Source organism: Meles meles, chromosome 3, assembly GCF_922984935.1.
Source record: "Meles meles chromosome 3, mMelMel3.1 paternal haplotype, whole genome shotgun sequence".
Lineage (NCBI taxonomy): Eukaryota > Metazoa > Chordata > Mammalia > Carnivora > Mustelidae > Meles > Meles meles.
The window spans coordinates 130246434-130264664 of NC_060068.1; the positions used below are offsets into that span (position 1 = coordinate 130246434).

At 37.9% G+C, this 18231-nt stretch overlaps 1 protein-coding gene across 1 annotated transcript; it reads right to left on the minus strand.

Annotated features, from left to right (window-relative positions):
- Nucleotides 1-325: 325 nt before the first annotated feature.
- On the minus strand, nt 326-7450 carry CCNG1 (cyclin G1). The gene is made up of 7 exons (XM_046000910.1): nt 7229-7450; nt 5840-6103; nt 3858-4111; nt 3171-3249; nt 2993-3091; nt 2361-2555; nt 326-1578 (listed from the first exon to the last, which is right to left on the minus strand). Exons 2-6 carry the CDS (start codon nt 6101-6103, stop codon nt 2364-2366), a joined length of 888 nt encoding a protein of 295 aa, XP_045856866.1. The 5' UTR covers nt 7229-7450; the 3' UTR covers nt 326-1578; nt 2361-2363.
- Between the last annotated feature and the right edge of the window lie 10781 nt (nt 7451-18231).

Here is an 18231-nt window from a genome sequence, read left to right on the forward strand (position 1 = left end):
ACTTCAGGTGGGTAGAATGTAAGGGTGAATTTGTATTGAGAATATCCATAGTAGTGATGAATCTACAAGTTACCAATACTGCATCAACACCAACTTTTTAATGCACATTAAACATATTTGTCCTCCTCATCTTGTGTCTTCTGAAAAGCCTTTGGAAAGTAAAGCATCAGTTTGGTCATAGTCATACTATTAATTGAGATTGTTTCTGCTATCATGCATCTTCCTGCTAAATTTAAATAAACTGGGTGGAGATAGCTTTTTATTGTGTTCCGGTATCACACTGCCAAAACAGTTAAATCACAACAAAAACTATACAGCAAAGGAATGCATTTCAATGACTTTATTGAAAGGTATATCCCTTAGTACCAAAACATAATAGTAGTTGGTTAGGCTACCTCTGCCAACTCAAAATGAACACTGACGTAGTCAATTATTGAACTATATCAGCCTTTTGGGAAAATTGAAGTTATCCACAAAACACGGTTCACAAAAGTATAAGATATATTGTGGTTCTTTGGTTTATTTTCTAGTGCACGTTTACCCACAACACGATGTCAAAACTGGGTACAGCCATTATGGATGGACTCAGGCTACTTGCTGCACTAAGTAACTGTCTACAACACTTTTAATGCCGTAGATCTCCTTACAGTCACTGACTTAATAGAACATCTTGAATACTACCTTAGCAACTTCATAATTATGAAGATGCCTACTTACTTTATTTTAAAGACTTTCTTTTGGCACAGGAGGGGCAATTAGTGAAAGTATATTCTCTTCCTTTAAAAATTCTAAATTAGAAGCAATAGCAGTTTTTATAAAAACAGCCCTTAGTAAAAGCTTCTGGAGTGTTAAATCAGCAAATTTTTGGAGTGAAGTTATTTTGAATTACTAACACAATAAAAACAAATTTTCTTGATGGGATTAGATGGAGGCAGTAGATATTATGTAATTATGATGGATACAAACATTACCTGTTTTTTAGAAAAAATATTAAAGATAACTTAGTATGCCAAAATGACTAGGCCTGTAGTTTTACTTTTATAAAATGCCATCAAATTTAAGTGTAATTCCCACTTATCAATAATGTCCAATCTCTGGATTATCTATTACTTGCACTACAGGTACCAAGAAACCATTTTCACTGCCTTGAATAGTGACCCTTGTTATGCCTTAAAAGTGCATTTGTGAAATGCTGGTTTTGATGTCTACCTCCTAATTTAGAATTTAATTAAGTTATCACTTTTAATACCATCTAAATACAATATACTGACCCAATATAGAAGGTTGGGTCAATGTTAGAAATGAAGATTCACAGTTCACCTTCCCAGGCTTGTTATTAACATTTCACATTTATGCTCTTAGCTTTGACTTGTATGCCTCACAGATGAATTCAAATTTATTTTAATTCCCCTATAGCTTATTAATTAGGTAGTTTTGCCAAATCTGAGAACATCAATGCTAATCTAGTTGTGATGTTCTGAGGCTTCACAGCTTAAATCCATTAAAACATTATGGAATCCATAGCTCAGGACTGTGGAGAAAGGCTTCAGAGAAGAGCTTTTTGTTGTTGTAACAATCCTATTTAAACAAACAAAAAATTAAGTTATTAGAATTCTGCCAAACATAAATATTAACTTTTAAAAATGAACTGTTTAATCGAATATTTAGAATCATGTCATATGTAGATGTGTTAACATTTAGTTTGAATAGGAAAAAGTTAAATCACCACTCACTTAAATGTATATCCTATGGTAGTGATGAGATATTCGTATTTTTTATGCATATAACTACTTTCCAGTGTTCCAACTGCTGTAGCAATGGTATACTAATATAGTGTGGAGATATCCTGGCAGTCTGCAGATACCCAATATGGAGACTATTTGCCATAAATTACATTAATTGTAACATCCAAGTTCATACTGATTTTGCTCATAAGCTAACAGTCTCAGTTCGTTTATGGTTCAAACTTTTGGTTATATTGTCCTGCTTAGGCTTGTGTTAACTTTAGATGTGCCAAAACTTGAGAATACATACAACAAAATGATGTGAAAAATAGTGTCTTAGTGCTTCTTTTTTAAAATTTAGGTTTTTAAAAGGGAGATGTAATTTTCTAAGTGATAATTTAATGAAGTGGCTAATGTACATTTCAAAGGTTGGATAATTCCTTATTCTTAGGGTATTGTCTTAGATATAGTAAATGCCTTCAAAATATTAACTGATTAGATCAGTGAAGTCATTTCCCCCTTTGCCTCTTCTCTTATTTTGAAATTAATTCAGATTTTTAATTGTTGAATTATAGAATAAAACTATAGCATTATAAAATTTTCTTTATATGGAGAGTAACTATGAACCACATTTACCAATTAAGGGACCATTTCGGGAATTGTTGGAAGGTGGGTTATTCTGTAGTAACTATGCTTCAATTGCCGTGCAGTACGTCCAGAAACAATCCATTTCAACTTCTGAACATTTGGTTTGGAACACTTGTTAGATGAATATTCAGTTAAACACTTGGATACAAGTTCTTGCCAGAAGGTCAAATCTCTGCCATTTATCTGTACATAGATTAAAAAAAAACTTATTAGTTGATAAAAATAAAAGTCCTACATGGGGGGCCTGAGTGGCTCAGGTGGTTAAAGATCCACCTTGATTTCAGCTTAGGTCATGATCTCACGATCATGGAATCGAGCTCCTGGTCAGGCTCCATGCTCAGTGGGGAGTCAGCTTGAGATTCTCTCTCTTTCCTCTCCCTCTCCCCACCCCCATCCCTGATCTCCCTCTCTCTCTGTAAAATAAAAAGTCTTATAGTATTTAACCACAGCAATAAATTGTGGTCTTCTAACATGTGTCCTTCCTTGTTAAATAAATTTGAGCACAAGCTACTCAAGTTTCAAATAGACACATGACATCTTATTTTACTTTAGGAGATAGTACAAGTGGTTTAATTTCTTTTACAGCTATTAACACCATTTAGGGTATGACCTTGACATACCTTGGAATGTGTCTGAAGACATTCTATTCCTTCTGTTAACTCTACACACTTCTGTGCTTGAATCTCCAGTGCAATGATAGACAATGCCAACACAGAAGGCTAAAAGAGATAAATTCTAAAGTAAGTGTTGAATAGAAAATAGGTATATAAATTGGTTTAGTCTTCATAAAATATTTACCTTTGCTTTAGAAAATATGATCCTGCAGTGGCATGCCTTAAGTTGAGCTTCTAGTCTTTCAAAATTAAGGCTATTCCTCCTTTAAAAAGAAAATGAAAATGAGATTAATTTTATGTAGATAATTTTACATGTAGTCAAAAGACATGTTTAGAATGACGTTGAAATCATTTAAAAATGAAGTTTATGCACACTTATCACAGAAAATAAATTATTTGAGGAATTCCCCTTCCTTCAGGGGAATTAACTTCTTAAAAATACTGTACATGAATTTTAAATAATTTGCTAACCCCCCCCCCCAAAGTATCATATCATAACTCTCAAGCTTTTTCTTTTCATTTTAATGTACTTCTGCAGCTACTAAAGTTCTTTTTTGATAAATCTGTTAGGTGCTTACTTACTAGGTTCTACGAGTTAAGTAGTCTGTAAGTGGAAAATGTAATAAAAAAATGTTGAAATGTCCTTCAATCCCAAGAATTAGCCTTCACAGACTTCAAGAAACTGTTGACAACTGAAAGCCTCACTTCTGTGGGACAGTTCAATGAAATCCAAGGAGCTGCAGCTGTCATTTTATCCCCGCCTCATTTTATTTACTTTGATTGGAATTATCCCAAGATACTGATTTTATGTAATATACAGAATACCAGTCTGATTTCCCAATCTCCTTTGGTCAAAACAAAGATTACATACCTTTCAATTGGTAAGTTCTCTTGAATGAGTGAATAGTAGAGTTGTAGAAACTGAAAGGCAGTAGTAGCTTTGACTTTCCAACACACCTTCTCCAATACAATCTTTTCCATTCTCATCAAATCTGAAACCGTGAACCTATACTGGCTTATTCGGATCAAGTCAGTTGCCAATGGGACATTCCTTTCCTCTTCTATTGATTTAACAGCCAAATAGAAGCAGCTCAGCCCAACACACCCAAGGTGCTTGGGCTGTACCTAAAAAGACAGTAAGCCCATGTTTTTAGCTTATTTTAATTAAAAAAAAAAACACCATAAAGGATAATCAGATCCATTATTATGCAACTGTATCTCTGAGATGTAGTTCTCAATTCTGAAAGACTTAATGAGATCCAATCATACCTTAACTGTAGCCTGTCAATGCTATGTACCCACTTGGAACCAATTTTGGAGAAAGTGGACCAAGTTTCAGTATAATGTTTGATTTCAGCCCATAAGAAATTCTTTTTTTTTTTTTTTTTAAAGATTTTATTTATCAGATAGAGATCACAAGTAGGCTGAGAGGGAGGCAGAGAGAGAGGGGGTGGGGAACCAGGCTCCTGCTGAGCAGAGAGCCTGATGTGGGACTCAATCCCGGTACGCTGGGATCATAACCTGAGCTGAAGGCAGAGACACCCCAGAAATTCTTCTTTTTTTCCTTCCTAAATCATTGTAGAACTGTAAGCACTATATTCTAGTTGGACCAAATAAATTAACTTGTCAAAGGCTTACAGAAGGACTGAAACTCCTCACGGCTTATGCACAAAAATTTCTTTCTAGGATGTTGTGTTTTTCCAGACTGTATTCTTTGTAGTAACACATAAAATGGTTTTTAAATACTTTAGCACACACTGTTTACTCTGCCTGTAAAGCTCTATCCATATTAGGAAATATCCAGATATTTCCTAAATATCTATAATGTGACAGAGTCAAACTTCTATCCAGCCTAAATTCCAAGTTAAATGAAACTTACCAGTGTTTATACGCTCCTTTTCTTGGAACCTGTTCAGCAACATACTTACTCCTCTTTAGGGGTTTAATTATCTTTCTTATCATGCCTTGCATTGTTTGATGTTACTGGTACAAATACTATTTTCACATAAGATTGTAATATACTTAAGGGACGGATATATATTATTAATCTGTCCAACATTTATAGATTCAAAGGTAGTGCTCGCACAAGGTGTCTATAGAACAGTTTAATTAGTCTGTTGGGAAGTTTCTTGAACCATCCAATTCAACAAATATGGAGTTTCTTCTGTATATGACATATTGTGTCAGGTACTGAGGACTAAAAGAGGAGTTCCATTCCAATTGTCACATCATCTCATCGACTAAAGACCATGGGCACAGAGAAGGTAGATGTATTTTTAACAGTTTAAGCAAGCTCTGAAAGCTACATGGATGTCCTGCTTATCCAGGAGAGGGGAATAATTACATAAATGCTCCTCCTTCAGAAGATATTCTTCTTCTTTTTTTTTTTTATTCATTTACTTGACAGAGATCACAAGTAGACAGAGAGGCAGGCAGAGAGAGAGGAAGGGAAGCAGGCTCCTTGTTGAGCAGAGAGCCTGATGCGGGGCTCGATCCCAGGACTCCGGAACCATGACCTGAGCAAAAGGCAGTCACTTAACCACCTGAGCCACCCAGGCGCCCCTCAAAAAGGATTTTAACAACAGCCAACTCTCATACTGACAGAGTCTGCAATTATTTGCTATTAGACTATTTCTCAATGTCAGAAGTTAAATCTAACGATGCATTTTTCTTGACTATAAGGAAGAGTATTCATCAATACTATAGTACACAGAATCATCAAAATGTTTTGGCTACTTGGTGAAAATAAAAAACGTCAAGTTTATGAATGTCAGCCCAAAGCTACAGCAATTCCATCTCAAAAACACACTAAGCAAAACTAATAAATACTCTGTAATGTAGCTTTAAACATACCTTCATTTTGGACAGGAATCTGTCCAGTAAATTCACAGCTAGAGAAAATGTCTCCGTGTCGAAGCCAAAGAACTGAGTTAGACTGAGAAGATCTTTTACTTCAAAGTCCCTTAGCCTTGCAGTCATTCTGAGGCCATTATCGTGTGCAGATTCAATTAGTCTCAAGCCGCAGACCTTTGGCTGACATCTCGACTCCTGTTCCAACAGGGCATTCAGCTGGTGTAGCAGTTTCTGAGAGTCAGTTGTTGTCAGTACCTCTATCATCTATATATAGAACAAGGCCCAGAAAGGAGTGTAAGAAAAGCCCTTCCTGCCTTGTATCATGCTAAGTGCTTTATAACACAAGTCTCCCCTCCCCAATGCCCCTAGAGAATCTAAGTCCTTGTAAAATGCCATTTGTTACAACCCCCACCCCACCCCATCCCACCAGTTGGTCACATTCTAAATTGTGAGTTCTTAGAGGACAGGAGCCTTGCCTTAAAAAAGGAAAATGCAACTCTTCAGAAATAGTTGTACAAGTCATTCACTGTCAAGAGATAAATGCATATAGATGCTGTAAGATGGGGTGCCAAAAACTCTGAAATTAGATGGTACTGTTATTCTGCCATATATTAACAACATGAACTATTAATGTTAGTTCATTTTACTTCATTCCTATTTCCTCATCTGTAAAGTGACTATGAGGTTACTATCTCATAGCCTTGTGTGGAAAAATGAGATCACCTAGATACAGTGCTTAGCACACAGGTACCTAAGAAACGCTGGACAATAATTATTTCTACGTCTGTAAAACGAGGTTAACAGTATTTCTCTGAACGGCTGTTAAAATTAAGTAACATTATTCACGTAGAGATTTGCACAATGCTTGACACACGGCGCCCAGTAATTGTTAACTTTTCTTGGTGTCAGGAAAGGAAACTTAAAGGGTGCTACGGGAACACATGGTGAGGGCGGGAGGCTAATTTAGGTTGCAAAATGTACCTGGGAGTTTCATTAATGTAAGAGTCGGTATTCCACAGCTACTATGTCCCGGCCACAAGCTAAGCCCCGGATACAAGGATATCTCCCACACCAAGTGAAAGACAGGTAGGAAGGGGATCTTTAAAGCTGCGAGACGGAAGGGGTGGGCAAATGAGGAACATCTAACTTTATGGATCCAACTCTTTGGTCCCTGGGCTGGTCCCTGGGACCGGGCAGATGAGACAGTAAGACTCTCAGGACGTCGGATCTGGCCCCGCCCCTCCAAGCTCGGACTAGCCTGGACTTGTTGCTTACAGCAACGGGAGAGTTAATCGAGAAGAAGAGCCCAGGCCGGACCTATCCCTCACCCCACGCCCACAACCCTGCTCCGTAGCCGCACCACGAAGTCAACCCGAAGTCCCAGCTCACCTTGACCGCAACTACGGCTCTTCAGCGGTAACCACCCTCCCCGGGCCTGCTCTCACCTCACCCCACGATATCAGATCCGATAGGCCCACGAGGTGAGGGGTCTCGAGGGTAAGAGGGGAGAGGCCCGGGGAGGGGAAGCCGTCCTGGGTGGAGGTCTCCGCAGCGCCGCCCAGACGACACTGCCCACCACAGAGTCAGCTCCGAGGCGAAGGGGCCGCTCCCGAGAGCCTGAGTAATATATTGGAGGGCGGGGCTTTCCCCTGGTGGGAAGGGAAGGGGGGAATTTTAGCCTCTGATTGGTGTGCTTCTTTTGATGGATGGCCTCAGCGGTCCAAAGAGGGCTGGTCTGGGAGGGAAGAAGTCCAGCCAATCAGCACACACTTCCCATTATCCTGAGACAAATTCTCCGCCCCTTGAAACCACGCCCCCTACCTCTAAGCGTCTCTCATTGGAGAATTTCCCTAACTGTCTTCAATGCAGAAGAGGTCGAACTAAATGCTACACGAACCCTGTTCCCGGTTCAGGTCTCTTCTAGCAGCCGGATTGGCCAGAATATCATTCCAGAATGTACTGGGAGCTTTTGTTCCTGCGGTTTAGTAGAATTGTTTGACCTCCTCTTTGTAAAAATACAGTGGCCTATTTACAAAACACAAAGTAAAGCCTTGGTTTTTCATTACACATGAAGAGGTGACTTTTTCTATGCGTTGTTGTATTAAATTCCATAGATTTCTCCTTGTGAGCTTGGAAATCAATTGAGTCTTGCATTATTTTACTTTGGTATGACTTATCAAAGAATGGAATTGGGCTAGGTAAATTCTTGATCTTTACCAATTTTCTGAGTTTTATTTTTGAGCAAACTGAAAGAGAAAAGTTGGTAGTTTTTGTAATTGCTTAAAACGGAAGGTGTGTGGTTGACTGAAGAGGAACGTACATGGGTAAATTATGTAGTAACTTGAATCTAAGTCCACAGATTCTGTGAAGTGAGCCCATGCCATGTTGGTGGGAAAATAAGTAGCCTGAAGCCTTCTTGGACTCCCTCCCACTCTATCTCCCCCTCACTGTCACAGATGAGAAGGGTCAACATTAAAAGGGTCTGAGGACTGGTGGGCAAAGAGTCAGTTATAGTTCTCATGAACTGTGCTTGGATGTCTGTTATCATGACCTCTTCCTTGTTAGTGGCTGTCTGAGCAATGAAAAGTGAAAATCTGAAAGATTTGCTGGTATCTCTACTATTTTCTCTGAGGTGTATTTTCTTGAGGCAGTGTCACAGAACCAAGCCCCAAAATGGGTTCAGAGTTGTGGACACGAAAAGGGAAGGAAAACCAGGTAGAAAAGTTAATACCTGAAAATAACACTTCGGCCACAAAATCAGTTTAGTTGACAAAATTCAGCTTTTTTAAATGGTGAAGGGGCCTGGGTCTTCCTTGAAAACAAACTTACATAATGAATATAAACGGACAATTTAAAACATTTAAAAAGTACTCACTACAATAATGTGTGAGTTTACAAATGTACATGTTTCTCTTTTGGTTTTTAGTTACAGAATTAAGAATATGTGTGTGTGTGTGTGTATCTCTATATATACACACTCATTTACTAACATCTATTGAACACATAATATGTGCCCTGTAGAACAAAATATATTAGTCCCTGTCCTGGTGGAAGATGTAGTCTTTTGAATGTTATAAACACATAGACTTTGGAAAAAAACTTATTTTCAAATCATAGGCTACTAACTGGCTATGTGGCTCTTAGCAAGTTATTAAATCACATTGATTTCCATTCTTTTCTCAAAATTGGCAAGTCAAAGTACCCTATTCATAGAGTTATTGAGAGAATTAAATAAAATCAAAGTACATAAAGAGGTAGGCATTCTGCCCAGAACACAGTAAATACTTGCTAAATGGTAGCCTTTATCATTAAATTACTAACATTTCTTTTGAAATGTCTTGCTTAAACATACATTTGATTGGGTTTTCTCAATTGTCAGATTTAACCTTCTCAGCCCAGAATCAGAGTATTAGAATTGTTTAGTTAAAGCTAATTAAAGTATCTAAATTGCATGTGTTAATTTCTACATCTTTTATACTTGAAATTTTCTTGTGAGGCTTTAGGTAGTATATCAGTGTTTATGTAATAAAAATGTCCCTTTCACATTGGGATGTCATTATTATTATTTTTTTAGAGATTTTATTTATTTATTTGACAGAGAGATCACAAGTAGGCAGAGAGGCAGGCAGAGAGAGAGAGGAAAGCAGGCTCCCCACTGAGCAGAGAACCGGATGTGGGGCTCAATCCCAGGACCCGGAGATCATGACCCGAGCTGAAGGCAGAGGCCCAACCCATTGAGCCACCCAGGCACCACAGGTGTTATTATTATTTTTTAAAATCTGAAATTTCCCTACATGAAAGTAATTGTTTCAATAGCTCTAAAGAAACATTGATTAAATATAAATGAAATCAAATGGGCATTCCTTACCTCTTCCTCCCCTTACCCCCACTGTCATTTTTTATTCCATAATATTAGAATACAGACTATCACTTAAATAACTGAAAAGACCTAATTAGAAAAATGTGCAAATGTAAGACTCAAGGATGTACTGTGGTAAGAGAAAGAAAATGAGCCATTCATTAGCTATGAAATTATCTGTAAAGATGAGTAGATTTAGTAATGAGTTTCAGGAATATTTCAAATGACTGTCTTCTCAGGTATTTCTGAGGCTTAAGGATATATGCAACTGCCATCTTCATACTTCCTTCTCTGTCAGCAGTTAAGTGCAGCAAGAACCAAAGCTCAGAATAATGGCCTTGAGACTGGGCAAGAATCCCAGGCAGTCACAGGAAGATTTAATCATATTCTCTACAGTGTAGACTGTAGAAGTGCCTTTAAGCAGCAAAAATTATAACAAGCATGTATAACAGTGGTCCTGTGTCAAATGCTGCCCTGAAATTCCTAATTGGTTCTGACTCCATCCTGCAGACCAAGGAGGTTTTGCACCTCACCCTCTGTTTATGCTCTCTGACAAATGTCCAGAACCTTTGTGTGTTGACTTTTCCAATTGTGATGAAGCGAGGATTAAAAGGATTTCAGCTGAGTACCTTCCTCTCTGCTTTCTGATCCTTCCAGGAACTAGTAACTAACTACAACCCCTTCCACCTCTCCAGCTGTTCGCTAGAATAGCTGCTCAGTCTTGCTCATATGAAGAGAGCTTGCTTGGAAGTGGCTTTTTTGAGTCTTTAATAGCCCCATTATGTATGTCTGGGTGGTGGTGGGAGGCAGGGAGAAGGATACATAAAAAAGAGATTAGTAATGTCAGGTATGTCTTGCTATTCAGAGATTTTAACTATTTTTGGTAAGGTAACCTCTTCCAACTAATTGAGCTTTCACTATGTTCAATGCAAAACTATACTTTGTCAAGTACCACTGCCACGTAAAGGCACTGGGAGACATTCCGAGAAGATCTTCTGAGCATTTAGTCCACTGAATTGGACTCTGTAGAGTGCAGGGCTCAAAGCCAAGATCAGTCAATAATAAAAAGTTTGTATTATATGCTTCCCACATAGCAGGGTGTGTGCTGAGCTTAAAGCACATGGTCTTGCTTGGTTCTCTAACAACTCTGATGTTATGGTTATATATTATTCAGAAGTGAGGGAGATCCTATATATTTCATGTTTAGTAGCTACCATGTACTGTTAACTAAATATACTTCAAACATAACTTGAATTTGGATTTTACTGCTTTTAAAAATAAGCTTTTATTTTGGAACATTTCAAGCTCCTTACTCAGCTTCAGTCCTATCAACATTTTGACCACGTTGCCTATTTACTTTATTTGACCATTCAACAAATATTTATTGAGGACATTACAAGTGCCAGACTAAAAATATTTTATATTTTTAAGGACCAGACTAAAAATATTTTATATTTTATAGTCCCAGACTAAAAATATTATCACTTTAGACCAAAGGATGCATTAGTTATTATTCTCTGTGAAGATAAGGGGTGGAAAGGATAAGCTGGGTCATTGTCATCCAGGTGCACGTCTTTAGTCTGAAGGCTGTACTTGGGTGGGGGGATTCTCTGTGGTCTGCTGCTTTGGTAGGAGAGGGTGGGAATGGGGAGGGATAACAGTTACCAACCTTATTCAGGTTTCTGCCTAGGCTGCTAATCTTTCTTCCCAAAAGAGCATGCGCATACATGTACACCTCTACACAAATGCTTTTGTCAGAATTGAGATTTGGAAAATGAAGTGTTATTGCATTTTCTAATCTTGCTTTTTTGTTCTGTTGCACTGTGCTAGAATAAGGTTATGTCATAGGTCAGAACTTTTGTTCCCTACATTAGTCTTAGATTGGTCAGGGCCTTCCGTGCTTATGTCACCATGTTCCTCGTTTCTTTATCTTCTTCACTCAACCTCCTGATCTGAATTTTGAAAGATTTAGCCAGCTGAAGAGGCTGGTGCAAAAGGCATTCCAGACAAAAGTAATGGTATGTGGAAAAGCACAGAGGAAAGAGAGAGTGAATTGATTCTATAAATGGGATATAAATTACTCTGGCTAAAGCATGGAGGTTGCTGGGTGGGGGTGGTGGTATCTAACAATGAGATAGGGAGAGAAGCAGTTGTTCATTCGAAAGGGCCACATAGACCAATATACTAGCCTTGGAATTTTTTGGACTTTATTCTATAGGTTTTAGGGAACCAACCATGGAACTTAATGGATTGCCACAGTTGAACTGTAATTTAGACTGATCCATGGGCAAATGCATTGAAGACTGTGAAGAGGCCAACAGTAGAGTTGGGAAGAATAACTGAGAGACCATTGCCTTAACCTAGGACAAAAGTGACAAGATTAAGCTAAGGGAGTAAGAGTGGGAATGGAAAGAAGGAGATGGATTCAAGGGACATTTTGGGGTACAGCTGATGGATTGTGGAGACTGATTAGATTTGATTGGTTAGGGGATCAGGAAGAAGGAAGAGTCAGTAATGATGTTCAGATTTCTGGTTTAAGCAATAGGTTGAATGGAGATTCTGTTTATATGCTCAGATCTGGGAATAGAGGAAAAAGACCAGGTTTGTCAGGGAAGTCTTTGAGCTAGTGATGCCTGAGGGACTTCCAGGGAGTGATGTCCGAAAGGCACCCAGAGAAACCTTTGGTATTGCAGATTGCTTTGGGACTCATCAGAATATAGGGAGATGATTTGAGTTGTGGGAATAAATCCAAGACAAGAGATACAGGAGAGGATGTATTACAGGAATCAAGAGAAAGTGTTTCAAGGACAGAGGGAGCACAATTGCTTGCTTGATGTGTAAAGAGGATAAAATGATGTATGAACAAGAAAAAGAGAAAAAGAAAGCAATGGATATATAAAGCACTCCTGCAGGGAGCTTGACTGTGAGGGGTGCAGGCAATGGGCAGAGGGTGCTTATGATATTGAGAGAGATATTTTGTTTTTCAAAGACAAGCTAGATTCGCACATGTTTAAATGATAGGAAAAAGTCAGCAGAGAAAAAGAAGCATCTGACTACTGGAACAATCTAAAGCCTCCTATGACACCAGTCAATTTACATTCGGTCAGTTGTATTGTTATAGAAGCTTCTAGTCAAATACTCACAGATTACAATGGAAGTGAACAACACAAAGGAGCAGAGATTCTATGTACTTAGCAAGCTTTAAATTCTCTAACTAGATGTGAAGAAATATCACTAAATCCTTTATGCATGTGTATCTTTTCTATAGCTATTTCATGCTTATAATTTCCAGTTTGAAATTATTTAAAGGACTCTCTTCTTGATTTAAAATATTTTGGCTTGTCAAGTTTAGGAGCTTTATATCAGTGTTGAAGTAAGTGTAATAAATTAAAAACATGCATTTTATGTGCTCATGTGTAGTTAAAATACGACAGAACAAAGCTTCAATTTGCTAATGGCTTCTAAAATATCTAGCTTTTTGTTGGAAGCCACCCATGCATAGATTTAGCTCAACTAGAATAATAACTTCAGGCACATTATGGGTATTTCTATTTTTAATGGAAATATACATATATTTACATCCTGTAACCATAAATACAGCGTATGAGAGTGTGAAAATACTCGGATGTGGTAAATAATACTGCCAAATAGCACTGATACAGATCTTTCTTTAAGACAGTTCCTGCCAGGGCACCTGGGTGGCTCGGTTGGTTGAGCATCTGACTCTTGATTTTGGTTCATGTCATGATCTCAGGGTTGTGAGATCGAGCCCTGTGTCAGACTCTGGTCTCCGTGTAGAGTCCGCTTGAGATTTTCTCTTTCCCTCTGACCTTCCCCTCCTCTCTAAAATAAATAAGTAAATATTAAAAAAAAAAAAAAAGACGTTTCCTGCCAACCCTTGCCTAGTAGAAGAATTTCTAATAATTAAAAACTGTGGTTTGGTTGAGACACCAAAGGTCAGACTGCAGTCTGGGTCTCACTTTCCCTCCTTACTAGTTCATGGCCTTGGTACTTTTTTTAATAGTATGTCAAAAGTTGTGAGGATTAATTGAACTAATACATGGAAAGGGAACATGTAAGAGCTCAGTAAATGTTAGATATTATTTTATTATCTGTAGATATAAGTAACCTTCTGAGAGATAAATTATAACCCAGAGCACTGCTGATATCAGTGACTAAGTATATTTAAACTGAGCAATGTTATCAAGACTTTACCCTTCATTACTTCCAATAATAAGTTAGTCTTCCAATTGTTTTAACCTTGAGCTAGGAATTTATCTCGTAATATGCCAGATAAAAGAGCTGAAAAAAACTGGGAAGAGTTGGCTTAATATAAATCAAATAAACATAAACCAATATTTTAGTTTTTCTCTAGACTTTCTTCTGTTAAACATTTTCCTTCAGTGGACATTGCCTTAGTTTGAAAGTGAGTGATGATTCCAATCAAGAGGTAATGGCGTCTTCTGTTTTTAGTACACTTCATCATTGACAAAGGAATTTCACATGTATTTTCTCATCCAAACTTCCTAGAATCCTTGCCAGATTTTCAGGACAAAAACTTCGATTTTTTTAAGCTGCCATAAAAAAATACCACAGACTGAGTCACTTAAATGACAGAAACTCATTTTCTCATACTTTGGAGGCCGAAATCCAAGAGGAAGATGTCAGCAGGTTTGGACTCTCCTAAGCCCTCTCCTTGCTCTACAGATGTCCACCTTCTTGCTGCACCCTCACATGGACTTTTCTGTGTGCTCCCATCTTGCTGATATCTCTTCTTCTTCTTCTTTTAATTAAATAGGCCTCACGCCCAGTGTTGGGCTTGAACTCACGACACTGAGATCAAGAGTCACATGCTCTACTGTCTGAGCCAGATAGGCACCCCTCTTCCTTTTCTTATAATGACAACAGTCATATTGGTTTAGGGTCATATCCTTAGGACCTCATTCAACTTTCTCTCTTTAAAGGCCCTATTTCTAAATATAGTGACAGTGGGATTAGGGCTTCAACATATGAATTTTAAGGGGGACACGGTTTAGTTCAGAATATGTTTTGATCCATATTTTCTTGGAGAGGGCAGTAAGGTCAGAAGTTTTTCAGGGTCACCTGCTTGTGGTTAACTTTGCAGTCTTCTATTTTCCCTTATCACACATCTCACATTCCCTGCTGAAATTACTTCTCCAGAAATGCTTTCTTTCCTTTCCCCTCTTTTTTTTTTTTTTTTTTTCTCAAGTAAGCTCCATGCTGGGCATGAGCCCCACATAGGGCTTGAACTCATGACCTTGAGATCAAGACCTGAGCTGAGATCAAGAGCCGGAAGCTTAACTGACTGAGCCACCCATGAGCCCTTCCAGAAATGCTTTCTTGATGGCATGTACTTATGAAATGGTTTGAAGTACCTGAACAAAAGAATGATGTTTTATCCACACCTGAAATCCAAGTTCAGGATTTTTTTGTTCAATTATACTTTGGTCTGTTCAATTGAACTCACTGTCTTAGACATCACTATTTTTAATTTTTAGATGGTCATTTCATAATAACTTTTGGATTAGCTTGAGAAATTAAGGGCTAGTTTATTGTGATATTCTCTAACTCAAAAAACCTTTAGGGGCGCCGCCTGGGTGGCTCAGTGGGTTAGAGCCTCTGCCTTTGACTCAGGTCATGATCCCAGGGTCCTGGGATTGGGCCCCCACATCAGGCTTTCTGCTCAGTGGGGAGCCTGCTTACCCCCTCTTTCTCTCCACCTGCCTCTCTGCCTACTTGTGATCTCTGTCTGTCAAAGAAATAAATAAAATCTTTAAAAAAACAAAACAAACACCTTTAACAATAAGTACTTAAGGTAGGGTAAGAACCTGTTATGAAATTGCTACCAAGGGGTGTGATGTTAAGAACCCCTTTTGGGCTATGAATTAATTATTGCTACTCCAGATTTTCATTTTTTTTTTTAAAGAGTGGAATTAGTAGGGACATCTTATTGGTATCAAAACAAATGATACATCTACTGTGGAACAAAGTCTGTCCTTTCTCCACAGTTCTGGAGGCTGGGGAATCCAAGATTATGGTGCTGGCAGATTTGGTTCCTGGTGAGAGCCCTCTTTCTGGTGTGCATATAGCCACCTTTTGGCTCTATCTTCACATAGCAGGGGGGAAGCAGGTCCCACGGGTTGGGAGGATAGAAGGAGAGCTCTCTAGTCCTAGCAAGTGGACCCCACCCTCATCCAAATCTGATTATCTTCTACAGACCCCCCCTACTCCAAATTCCATCACATTGGGGTTTAGGGCTTCAACATATGAATATGGGGGAGCATATTCTCTCCACAACAGGGTTGTTTCTACTTTTTAGTTGTTATGAATAATGCTACATTCATGCACATGTTTCCTTTTGGGTATATATTTTTATTTCTGTGGGGTATTAGCAGTGGTATTGTTAGGTCATATGGCTGCTCTATATTTAACATTTTGAGTAATTGCCAAGCTGTTTTCCAAAGTAAGTGCACCATGTACCTTCCCAGCAACTATGTATGAGGGTTCCAATTGCTCCACATTCTTGTCAACACTTGTAATTATCTGTTGTTTTGATGATTGCCATACTAGTGGCTATGATGTGTTATCTCATGGTTTTGTTTTGCATTTGTGTAACGACTAATAATGTAGAGCATCTTTTCATGTGCTTGTTGGTCATTTTAATATCTTATTTGGAAAAATCCTTTGGCCATTTCTTTTTTATCATGGAAAATGTTTATCATGTAAAATTTACCATTGTAACCATTTTTAAGAGTATAGTTCAGTGGCATCAAGTATGTTCACACTGTTGTGCAGTCATCACTACCATCCATCTCCAGAACTTTTTCACCTTCCCAAACTGAAACTCTGTACCCATTAAACAATAAGTCCCCTTGATCTCCAGCTCCTGGTAACTACTATTTTACTTTTTGTCTATGAATTTGACTATTCTAGGTATTTCATATAAATATAATCGTATGGGGTGCCTGGGTGGCTCAGTCGGTTAAGTGTCTGCCCTCAGCTCAGGTTGTGATCCCAGGGTCCTGGGATTGAGCCCTGTATCCTTCTCCCTGCTCAGTGGGGAACGTGCTTCTCCCTCTGCCTGCCCCTCCCCCTGCTTGTGTTGACTCTCTCTGTCAAATGAATAAATAAAATCTTTAGAAAAATGTAATCATGCAGTACTTATCTTGTTTGTGACTGCCTTATTTCACTTAGCATGATGTTCTCAAGGTTCACCCATGTCGTAGCATGTGTTAGAATTTATTTACTTTTTAAGGGTGAACAAATTATATGTATATACTCTATTTTGTTTACCCATTTATCAATCAAAGGACACTTGGGTTGTTTCCATATTTTGACTATTGTGAATAATGCTGCCATGAATGTTGGTATACAAATGTCTCTTTGAGAACCTGCTTTCAAATATTTTGGGTATATCAAAGTGGGATTACTGGATCATATTATAATTCTAGTTTTAATTTCTTTGAGGAAGTGCTATACTATTTTCTATAGTGGTTGCACCATTTTACATTCCCATCAACATTGTGCAATGGCTCTAATTTCTACACATTCTTGCCAATGCTTTCTAATTTATTTTTCTTTTTTTGGCAATAGCCAACATAATGGGTATGAAATAGTATTTCTGTGGTTTTAATTTGCATTTCTCTAATGATTAGAGATGCCAGGTGTCTTTTTATGTTATTTTTTTTCTTCTTTTTAATTCAACTAATGCTTATTAGGTGTCTTCTAAGACCTAGGTTTGGACACACAGAAACAAAATACATGATCTGGGATCTCAAGAAGCTCTTCTTAGCAGAGTGTAGCTGGTCCTTAAACCTCTTTGGATTTAGGCTACCTCTAGATATGCAATGCTGGGAATATTACTAACTTGTCTGAGCACCCATTCTCTCTTCTGCCTAAAAGTAATAATACCCATTCTTTTCAGAATGTTGTGTTCTGATTGTCTTTTCACATTCTTATTAACCATTTGTGTATGTTCTTTGGAAAAATATCTATTCAAATCCTATGCCCATTTTTAAAACAGGTTGTTGTTGTTGAGTTGTAGGTATTCTTTATATATTTTGGATATTGACTCCTTATTACATATATGGTTGGCAAACATTTTATCCCATTCCATAGGTTGCATTTTCATTCTGTTGATAGTACCTTTGATTCACAATAGTTTTAATTTTGATGCAATCCAATTTTCTATTTATTTTCTTTTGTTGCCTGTGCTCTTGGTGTCATATCCAAGAAATCATTGCCAAATCCAATGTTATGAAGTTTTCACCTGTGTTTTCTTTTAAGAGTTTTAAATTTTAGTTTCCAACATAAGCAGAAAAACTTTTGCTTTAGATATATTATCTCTCTTCTTCCTTTTTCTTTTCATGTTGTAATCCCTCATGGTCCTTATATCTACCACAAAGTGGCTAGCTAATCTGAAAAATTAATCTGTACCAATATTGATGTGTTATTCTCATTGGTTACATATGGCTACATTAAACAACAACAAGAAGAAAAACATCATCAACAA

Bases quoted from the DNA above. Each gene is read 5' to 3' on its own strand.
- CCNG1 (XM_046000910.1), bottom strand. From the start codon at position 6,103: ATGATAGAGGTACTGACAACAACTGACTCTCAGAAACTGCTACACCAG. The intron at 4,112-5,839 runs GTATGTTTAAAG...CTGTCTTTTTAG, and splicing joins GATTCCTGTCCAAAATGAAG to GTACAGCCCAAGCACCTTGG. The intron at 3,250-3,857 runs GTATGTAATCTT...TTCTTTTTAAAG, and splicing joins GAGAACTTACCAATTGAAAG to GAGGAATAGCCTTAATTTTG.